The sequence below is a fragment of the Pyrus communis genome, chromosome 11, assembly GCF_041283825.1.
Source record: "Pyrus communis isolate YQ-2024b chromosome 11, ASM4128382v1, whole genome shotgun sequence".
Classification (NCBI taxonomy): Eukaryota; Viridiplantae; Streptophyta; class Magnoliopsida; order Rosales; family Rosaceae; genus Pyrus; species Pyrus communis.
In genome coordinates, this window is record NC_142575.1 from 8377203 (window position 1) to 8388068 (window position 10866).

Sequence of the window (10866 nt, forward strand, 5' to 3'; positions counted from 1 at the left end):
TTCACGGATGATCAAAATGGTTGATTGTGGACAAACTCAAGGACCAATTTTATCTATTTCAAATCTCAAAAACCAAGGTGAGTAGTTATGCAAATCTCAAGGGCCATTTTGATTAAAAAGCCTTATTAGCAAGATAGCTTGTCTTGGTTTTGTAACATAGATCATTTCAGGAAATTTGGAAATGTAACCACTTTGAAAAACACATAATGAAATATAGCCTAACTTTTTTAATTATTATAAAATTAACCAAAATTGAAGTTAAAAAGACTTAATTACCCTTAATCTAAAACTCTCTCTTCTCTCTTACTCTGGTGTTCGTCATCTATGCTCCATCAGGTTGAAGAAAGAATCATTCCTTCTTGCTGAAAAATCTCCAAAATCCAATCCAACACGACGCTTTCTCACTTCCTAACACTTGTATTTCCTACCAATTTTTTCCAAAAAATTCCCAATTATTTTTCCAGAAAATTCACAACTTTTCCGAGAATCAGCCCAAGTTCTCAAATCCGAAAATTAGAGAAAGATGTAGAATTGGATGCTATGCCTTCGTCTTTTGTTAGTTTTGGTTAATTTTAACTCCAATTTTGGTTAAAATGGCTATATTTCCAATTTTGGTTAATTTTAATAACATGAGGGCTATTAAGTCTTTTTAACTCCAATTTTGGTTAATTTTATAACAATTGGAGAGTATAGGTTATATTTCATTAGTTGGTTATCAAAATGGATATATTTCCAAATTTCCCATCATTTCACACATGGATTTTCATGAATATTGAACTCATCCACTAGATTGGTGATCTTAGTAGTTCTCACACTTAACAAAGTTTGACGCAAGATGACACCTGATTAGCTTTTTGTAATCAACTTTTGTAATTTATCTTTAGTTTCAGACACATTTTAATTTTATTCATAATTTTATAAACTGTTCTTGACATAACAAAATGTCTTTATGCACAAGAGAGAAGTTTCACAAGAAGTGTGCATTGATGATTTCGTGCTTTTTAGTATTATAAGAATGAAATTTCTCAAATTTGTTTTTGAAAAGCATAATATTTTTCTGGGGGTGGAAGACAATGTTCTTTTTTGTCAAATGATAGATTTTATTAGATTAGACGTTAGATTAGTCACCGATGGAGTTCGAACTTACGCCGTCATACAAGGGTTAAACACATTTCCATCATTATGATAAAGAGCTACTTGCAAAAAGACAATGTTCTTTGAAATTGCCATGTACTTGTATTTTTTATGGTGAACTTTTTATGTATAAATAAAAATTTGCTCTTTATCTTAACAAAGGTATCTTTATAATGCACAACAATGTATAAGGTTAGAGTTTTCTAACTCCGTCATTGTCAATAAAACTGCCTTAAATGCATAACACGTATAAGGTTATGTTTAGGATTGCATACGTTATATGCGGAACACGCACCTCCGATCCCATTGAAAGTTTTTGGCTTGGCTTTTGTAAGTGAACAAGAATATTATCATTAAAATTGTAATATTAGTAGCAACATTATCATTATATCTATTGAACATTAACAAGAATGCTTTGTTTGTAAGTGGTGGATTACCCTGTAAATAAGGCTTTCTTCTTCAACCTACGGTGTTCCGGGCTCAAACCTCCGCTCTCCATACTTGTAGGTTAAATGAATTTAGCGTAAAAATAAAAAGAGAAAAAAAATTGTTAGAAAACAACTTAATATCTAAAATACCAAAATAAATAACTATAATGGGGTGGAAATTTTTACCAAATTACCATACCAAATTATTACCAAAAATTTGTACCAATTCGTAATGGTACGGTATTTGTACCGTACCATACTATTTCGATACGGTACCGGCCGGTATCCAAAACCAGTACCGGTGGTATACCATATCTACCAATATTATTAATATTATATTATGTATTTATTCATATAATTATTTGAGGGCAAAATTAATAAAATTAATAATAATTATTGTAGAAGTGTAAAAAATGTAAAAAAAAAGTATACAATCACTCATAGTGACAAGCTTTACAACTTTCATGAAAATGTCAGCTTCAAAATCCAATGCTATAATCCATAAACCTTAAATTTATATTTAACCGTCGATTGTCATTTACGCTTTATTCTTCTTATTGAATTTCATTTTTAAAATTTTCTTTTTTGAAAACATGATCATTTGAAGGATGTAAGAAGATGAACGGTTCAAATCTTTGATATCACGTTTCGATATTTACGGTTAACTGAAATATGAGTCAATGTCATATAGTTTGTAGAAACTTTATAAACATCAAGCAATATTTTTATTAACCGTAAAACTCTGAACATAATATCAATGATCCAAACCGTTCATCTTCCTGCATCCTCTAATAGATCATGTTTTCAAAAAAGAAAATCTGAAAAAAAAAAAATTGATGAGAAAAATGAAGCGTAAATGTAAACAACAATCAACGATTAAATTTTGATTTATGATTTATATGATTATAATGGCGAATTTCAAAGTTAAGCTCCTCACGAAAGTGGTAAAGCTTGTCATTACGAGCGTTTATAAATTTTTTCTATATTTTTTACACCTCTATATTAATTAAAAAATATTAGATTTTGGGCAAACTAAGTGGCGTAAAACAAAGTGGCAATTACCATTGGCATACCATACCAACCAAACTATTTGGTTTACTGATATTCAATATACTGAAAGTTTGTTACGGTAATGATAATAGATTTTGCCGTATCAAATATTTGGTATGGTAATTGGTAGAGAAGTTTTGGTACGGTAATGTACCAAAACCACCCCTGTATACATAGCTAAAAACAAAAATAATGAAATACAAGTAGCTAGTGATATTGTTCTCCTATTATTAGACAAAGAACCACCAAACTAACTGAGCCTTCCATTGCTCTTCCCTCCTTCCACACACATTTGACCCTTTCAGCTTTGTCTTCTCTCCACAACCCTAACTCCGCCCTTCTTTCTCTATTTTCCACATCCATCTTTCCCTTCACCATGACATGTAAATTTCAGAGGTAAAAAAATTTCTTGGTGGCAATGAACATGTCAAAGAATGATGACCAGAAAGATCCCAACCAATGGAAGCTTGAAACTATTGATATTGACCCCATGGTGGATATTCCCTTAAGTAACAATGACACAGAAGGCAATGTGACCAAGAGTTCCAACGATGCGACATTGAAGCGGAACAACAGCAGTGTAAGGAAGAGAAATGGGGTTCAGGGAAACAATCATGGCAGCGTGGGATGTAGGGCGGAACCAGGAGGGAAAGAAGGGATTAAGAGCTTGCGTTTTCTCGATAGGACAGCCACAGGAAAAGAAGTGGATGCATGGAAGCAGGTTGAGAAGCGGTTTAATCAATACGCGGTCGCTGGTAGGCTCTCTAGGGACAAATTTGGAGCCTGCATTGGTAAGTACTCGTTTGCTTTATTACCCTTTTGTAAGTTTTTGTATGCATTTTGAAATGGAACGTGGAACACAATGTATGTGAGATTTTAGAAGCTTTCGTTTCATAGGGATGGGAGGAGAATCGAAGGAATTTGCAGGCGAATTGTTTGATGCATTGGCTAGGAGAAGGATAATATGCGAGAAAGGTGGGATAACTCTTGAAGAATTAAGGTTGTTTTGGGAAGACATAACTAATGAAGACATGGAAGCAAGACTTCAGATATTCTTCGACATGTAAGGAAAAACTCTCGATGTTTAATTTAACATTATTAAACACAAACTAGATGAATGAATTTGATGATTTGTTAGATGTGACAAGAATGGTGATGGGAAGCTCTCCGAGGATGAGGTAGCAGAGGTGAGGATGGAGACCAAATTTACATGTTCGTTCTCCCTTTTTTTTTTTTTTTTTTTTTCCATATGTTTGTGAATCGGATTTCTAAAATTTCTTATGGAAAAGGTTATAGTTTTGAGTGCCTCCGCGAACAAGCTGGCAAATCTTAAAATGCAAGCAAAATCATACGCAGCTTTGATCATGGAAGAGATTGACCCTGACCACCTGGGATATATAGAGGTGAAGATATATGTTCATTCTTGATAGCATTAATTAGAATTAGTTTCTCACTTTCAGCGACTTCTTACATTCTAGTTTTAATACAGATGTGGCAGTTGGAAACCCTACTGAGGGGAATGGCAGTGTCCGAAGATAACCAAAAACCCGGAAAGAGAACCCAATCCCTCACGAAATCCATGATTCCCAGAAGTTACAGAACTCCCATTAGCAAATTCCTATCTACAACTGCAGAACTCGTGCAAGAAAACTGGAAGAAAATATGGATTGTGACATTGTGGTTAGCTATCAACATAGGCCTCTTTACTTGGAAATACCGCCAATACCAGAAGCATGGATTATACAAACTCATGGGTACATGCCTCTGCATTGCAAAGGGCTCTGCTGAGACTCTCAAGTTCAATATGGCTCTCATTCTCATTCCAGTTTGTAGGGGAACTCTTACCGCAATTCGGTCATCATTTCTCAGCAACCTAATCCCTTTTGATGAAAATATCAAATTCCATAAGTTGATTGCACTGGGAATTGTAATTTCGACTTCTCTACATGCAGGTTTACACATTACTTGTGATTTCCCAAGATTGATAACATCCCGGGAAGATGAGTTCATGGATGTTGCTGGGACATATTTCAATTATAAGCAGCCAACTTACATGGACTTGGTTAATAGTATTCCAGGAATAACCGGGATTCTCATGACGGTTCTGATGATGTTTTCGTTCACACTGGCATTAAATGTAATGAGAAAAAATGTCAACTTACCGTGGCCACTCAACCAATTGTCAGGGTTCAATTCTTTCTGGTATGCACATCATTTGCTTGTGTTGGTGTACATGCTCTTTGTCATGCATGGTTACTTCCTAATTTTCACGAGCGACTGGCACAAGAAGACGGTATGTATGCTACTTAAAGAGTTTCATATTCTCTAAATCGCTATAGTCACTAAACTACTGGATTGCACATGGACAACAAGTTCGCAAAGTTTTATTGCGAATCCAAGATTCAAATTCATCCTGCTGAAACAATTTGCATCGTTTGTTTCTTGCAGACATGGATGTATATCCTTGTTCCAGTAATGTTGTATGCAATTGAGCGTTCTATTATAATCATAAAAGAAATTAATCTCCCTGTCCATGTCATTAAGGTCAGTGCTCGAAACTTTTACCATTCACTGAAATATCTCAGAAACTTGATTTGATTCATCACGCTTGTTGGATATTTCAGGCAGTAATATATACGGGAAATGTTCTGGCTCTGTACATGAGCAAACCTCATGGATTCAAGTATAAAAGTGGAATGTACCTCTTTCTTAAGTGCCCTGATATATCAGGTTTTGAATGGTAACAAAAATTACATAGTTGCTATCATGATCCGAAATTATAATATCTCTACACAAATTAAACACTTCGTTCACTACAGGCATCCCTTCACCATCACTTCTGCCCCAGGAGATGACTACTTGAGCGTCCACATACGAAGCTTGGGAGACTGGACTACGGAGCTTAGAGAAAGATTCGAAAAGGTAATGTACTTGTATTAGTATTATTAATGAGCCTAAATAATAATACTTGTGTTATAATCTATATATCAACATCCTACTATCTAACAGTTCTAGATCTGAGCCTACTCATTAATTTTTCGCTTAGGCTACTTAATCAATCACGAAGAAATTTGGAAAACTGACCATTTCTTTTAAACAAATCTTGAATTCTTTAATCTCTGCTGCATACTTCTTCAAATATATGCAGGCGTGCAGCCAGCTTCAAAGTACACAAACTAGAAAGGGAAATCTCGTTAGAATAGAAACGAAAGCACATTCAAACTACGGTCATGAAATAGAAGGGTGCGCAGAATCTTAGCTTGAACAAAATGTTGCTCATTATGAGTCAAACTGAAAGCGAAAATCAGTAACTGCTATTCATTTTTTATTTTTATGGCAGATATCCGAAGATCGTCATAAAGGGACCATATGGTGCACCGGCTCAAAATTACATAAAGTTTGACATCTTATTGCTCATAGGTCTGGGAATTGGAGCAACTCCCTTCGTCAGCATCATAAAAGATATCATAAACCAAATAAACCTCAACTTGGCTTATAATCCTGTGAGTCAAAGTAGGAAAAGAAAAAAAAAAAAAAAAAAGAAAGACAAGTTTTATCGGGAATCTTAAGTGAACGATAACTAACAATTCAAAGTAGTTACCTTATGCAGGATTCGACAAATGAGCATCAAGAAACATCCGCGGAAACCAAATCAAACAACATGCAAAGGGAGGCATATAAAAAGGGTCCAAAAAGAGCATACTTTTATTGGGTAACAAGGGAGCAAGCTTCCTTTGAATGGTTTAAAGGTGTCATGGATGACATTGCAGAATGTGATCACTATGTGAGTTTATTCAAATTAAAAGTCAGATAAAACCAACCCTAGCTGCATCACTTTTTTTTCATTGTTTTCTTTAACATGAACCAAATGTTGCAGCATATGATAGAAATGCACAACTACTTGACCAGCGTGTACGAAGAAGGAGATGCGAGGTCTGCTCTTATTGCCATGGTGCAGAAACTGCAACATGCTAAGAATGGAGTTGATGTCGTATCAGAAAGCCGGGTATTAAACTTCGAAAAATTGTCACACACAAAGCATTGTTAGTGGAGTTTAGTACTAATTCTGTAATGTAACTGTGACAGATAAGAACTCATTTTGCAAGGCCTAATTGGAGAAAGGTGTTTTCCGACTTGGCTACTGCACATGAATCCTCCCGAATAGGTGAGCCTAATTCTGATGAAGCTCTCCTATGTTTTTATCCATAACAGTTATGAAGTCTTCAAGCTACTACAAAGTTTTGAACATTCTAAGCGTAAGACTTAGGGTTTCGGGTCTCTTGTTTGTTGCAGGTGTCTTCTATTGTGGAAGTCCAACACTTACCAAAACACTCAGGGAGCTCTGCCTAGAATTTAGTCTAAACTCAGCAACTCGGTTCGTCTTCCACAAGGAGAACTTCTAGAAGAGCTTTCCACAGTGCAGATGCAGTCCTTTCTGTACAAATACTTCTCTTTTTCTTTTTCTTTCATTTACATACTCCTCTTCTTCTCATCAACCATTGTACATTCAGAAGGAAAGGAAAATATATACTCACATATATACAAAAGTGGACAAAAATTTCGTTTTGGTCCTCGCTTTGAGCACCTTAGAATTTTTGTTTCAATTTTCAGTCCTCTGTAATCATATTCATTGGGGAGTTATCTCCCAAATCTTAGTTTGCTCAACTAATGTTAGCTATCTTTTAACAGCTTATAAATGGGTTTGGAGCAACCCATGCCCATCAATCAAGGATAAATATCCATTATATTACCCATATAATTAATTTACATGTTTTATGGGCACACTCAAGGCATAGGCAAGGTCAGGGCTTATGTGTGTCAAGTACATTAAACGACCTACTGATATGTGACATCCTCCTTTGTCAATTGGTACTTGATTATGATCAGCACTAAACTTCAATTCTTCCTCTAGTAGTGTAGCTATTGGCAGACAAGTTGACATGTTAGTTTTATGCAAAAAATCAATAATATACTTCCTATGAGACGAGAAAATTCTAGAACCGCTTCTCGATACCTCAATCCCTAAAAAATATTACAAGAATCCAAGGTCTTCCATCTCAAATCGGTAGATATGTATCTTTGTGAGGCTACACATTCTTGCAGATCATTTTCTTTTATCACCATATTATCTACGTACACAATAAGTGCAATACGCTTCACAATAGGGTCAAATGTAAAAAATAATAAATAAAAAATATTAGGGGCGGTTGGTTCCCCTACTACTTAATGAAATTTACAGCTACAAATTGATCTCATATTGAAGAGCTGGTTAATAGAATTAATAGGGTCAAACAATATTTCCGCATATAAGAGCTTTTTATTTTTTATTTTTTATTATTATTAAAGAGAGAGGAAGAATTCGAAACTATTACAACAATTTGTGAGGGAGTTCGAAACCCCGCATGCATAGATAGAAATCCAACAACCTATCCATTAAGATATTTGACCGCAAACATAGCTTATTAATAGGGGCGAATCCTTCCATTTGCCTCTAGTTGAGCGGACCTAATTAATAGTCACTTCTTCTATAGTGATAGTTTGGAGCCATTCCATGCATCACATAAATCATAAATGTCTTTTTGCACCGTCTATTTTGTCGTTCAGGGCATTAGACATGTCAATTTTGTAGAGTTGTTTGGTCCATTCCGGTAAAGGCGCCCTCGTTTGAACTGCATTATAGTATGTTGTTTTCTTGTCTGAAACACCAATATTGGAACATTATCGTAACCTAACTTCCAACGATTGGTGTGGGATTCACATTACTTCGGTGACAATACTTTTCATGTGACATCGAATATATATTTATCTAAGATCACTTACCATCATTATAATTTTTATTTTACGATGGAGCGAATCCAAAGCTTGACCTAGCTTATGATTGGAAAAAAAATTTCATTGATTCAACTACATACATCTATATATACGCACACACTATGGTGAGCACTATGTTGAAGAAAATTGACAAAATTAAATATGATTTATTGAGTGAATTTACTGTCGTTCTATGTAAGTATTGGTATGGTTAGTAGGGGGTTAAGTGCACATCTGAAATTTTAACCCTATAGCTAAATAAACGGTACATATTCAAGAGAAATATGTGTGACAAATACCAAATATATACACTACATATTCGTTGCAAATAATTTTAATTTTATGGTTATCCACAAAAAAATATTACTTAATTTGAAAGCCAATATGTACTTTTATTAATTGGGTTCATTTCCTATATGAATAATATGAAGCCAATACGTAACATGTCTATAACAGGTAGCCCAAGATATGATCATATAGTAGCAAGTAGCAAAAGTCTTTTTGAGAATGCTTCTATACAAGAGCTATAATCTTTTTGGCCAATTAAAAGCGTATCAAACAACGTTTGACTGAAAACTTAAAAGGCTTCTAAACGTATTGGAGTAGCACCAACTAGATGTTTCTACAAGAAGCAGTGCCGGTTGCTTTTTTGGAAGGCACTTGGTTTTTTTATTTAAAATGTACAACCTTTTTCTATTGGCATCTAAGAAAAACACTTATGAGGAAGTCCCAACCAAAATCTAAGTTTCCCATGATTTACCTATATTTGAAATTCTCCAAATAACAAATGTTGGGATTATACGACAAGAAGGCTGCGGCAAAGAGCTGAAGAAAAAAGCCTCCATATTTCTCTTTATGAGCTTCAAAACCTAGATCCAAAATAAACCCAACCCTAGTTTCAAAGTTTCAACCGACACCCCTTGCTCTTGCTCATGATAGGTGATAACCCACTACTTCCTCCTTTATCTCCTCTTTCCTTCTCTTCTCCTTTGCCCTTTCCCTCTTTTCCTCCCCTCTCATCTCCTTTGCCCCTTCCCCTCACAGCATCCACCTCATCTTCCTTCCCCCTTTCCAATTTTCTTCCTTCCTTTTCTATTTCAGTCCTCCCATAAGATATGTCATTTTTCTTTGAGTTTGGTATCAATTATCCCCTAAGTTTGTCTCAAATTTGGACTTCATGCTTCTTATCTAGTGTTTTTTGCCTATTTTTACTGTTTCCTGCCATTTACTTTTCCTTAGCTGTGATATTTCATTCCCACCTCATCATTGCTCCAATCGGTAGGCTCAGATCAAAAATTGGATGTTAGATCCACTTCCCTACCTCACTTCCCCTCCCCAACCGGCATATCGGGTCCTTATCGAAGCCAAATTGTTTTGTGGCCTCCACCATAATAAGGGTATTTTATGTACCCCCTTAGTCTCGCTTTTTACTATTAGATACTTTCTTTGTATATATTTGTAGGGGTTTGTGAAGGGACTTAGATCTGATGTCTACTTTCTCGGTTCAGAGTTTGGCTTCCTCCAAAGACGTGATGGTGGCAGTAGTCTGGTTTAATTATGTTGTTTGAGATTAGGGTTTTTTTGTTGTCTATTGTTGTTTACATGACTTTTTTGGGCCTTTTACTTTATCTGTTGTTGTTTACCTGACTCTTTTTGGGCCGTGTACTAGTTTTTAATGGAAATTATCTTGTTTGTCAAAAAAAAAAAAAATTCAAATGTTGAGTTTGAGTTAAAGGAGAAAGTGTGAAAAATTGTTTGACTTATGAGTTATGACATTATAATTTGATGAGATCATTACAAGGGACATAGGAGAACTTAGCCTTTTTTTTTTTTTTTTTTTTTTTGAACAAATGATATTATTCACACTAAAGGAGTGGGGGAATGGGTTAAGCTGCTAAGTCTCACAATGGGCTACCAATAATGTGGTTCAAATTCACCTTTGGTGAGAATTATACCTAAGACCTCTCACTTACAAGTGAAGAGAAATATCACTAGTATTAATTAGCAACTAGCCACTTTTTTAGCTCATTCAATTTTTAGCCATTTTCTTTTTAAAATTTAAAAATATAGTCACTCGAGACTCCATTGAATAGTGGTAAAATACCTTTAGAATATGTTTGAATGCCCTCGAATGGTTAAAAATTCCCCTTAAAGGGAGGGTTCAAAACTAGTACAATAATTGAGGAGAGGAATGAGTTTTACCCAGGACGCACTCGTAGAAATTCAACACCCTATCCACTAGGATGTTGGCTCATATATTATCAAATGGTTAAAATTCCTTTTAAGTAAAAAATTGGCTAAAAGTCCTCAGCTAATCCGCAGTTTGGTTTATTAACCAAAGAAATATTATTTCCTCTTATACAATATTTTGCCTATCCCCAGATTAGAAACAAGAAAAAAAAAGGTTAGAAAATGAAAAAAATCCTGGCGAAATTCAAGCATA

The 10866-nt window shown here is 35.0% G+C and overlaps 1 protein-coding gene across 3 annotated transcripts; it reads left to right on the forward strand.

The window, feature by feature from the left end:
- The first annotated feature begins 2896 nt into the window (after positions 1-2896).
- LOC137743897 (putative respiratory burst oxidase homolog protein H) lies at positions 2897-7277 on the forward strand. Of its 3 annotated transcripts, XM_088679933.1 has the most exons (15): positions 2921-3403; positions 3510-3675; positions 3751-3799; positions 3902-4015; positions 4102-4366; positions 4565-4905; positions 5061-5156; positions 5237-5352; positions 5432-5534; positions 5761-5855; positions 5953-6115; positions 6223-6396; positions 6490-6618; positions 6699-6777; positions 6906-7277. In XM_088679933.1, exons 1-15 carry the CDS (start codon positions 3031-3033, stop codon positions 7013-7015), a joined length of 2373 nt encoding a protein of 790 aa, XP_088536059.1. In that variant the 5' UTR covers positions 2921-3030; the 3' UTR covers positions 7016-7277. The 3 variants fall into 3 exon arrangements, 2 of the variants coding, with proteins under 2 accessions (XP_088536058.1, XP_088536059.1); XM_088679932.1 differs by having other exon boundaries at positions 2897-3403; positions 4102-4905; XR_015953429.1 differs by having other exon boundaries at positions 2919-3403; positions 4102-4905; positions 6210-6396.
- Positions 7278-10866: the final 3589 nt, after the last annotated feature.

Excerpts from the sequence above, each read along its gene's own strand:
- LOC137743897 (XM_088679932.1), top strand. The coding sequence starts at position 3,031 with ATGAACATGTCAAAGAATGATGACCAGAAAGATCCCAACCAATGGAAG. Across the intron at positions 4,016-4,101 it reads ACCACCTGGGATATATAGAG|ATGTGGCAGTTGGAAACCCT; the intron begins GTGAAGATATAT and ends GTTTTAATACAG. Across the intron at positions 4,906-5,060 it reads GCGACTGGCACAAGAAGACG|ACATGGATGTATATCCTTGT; the intron begins GTATGTATGCTA and ends TGTTTCTTGCAG.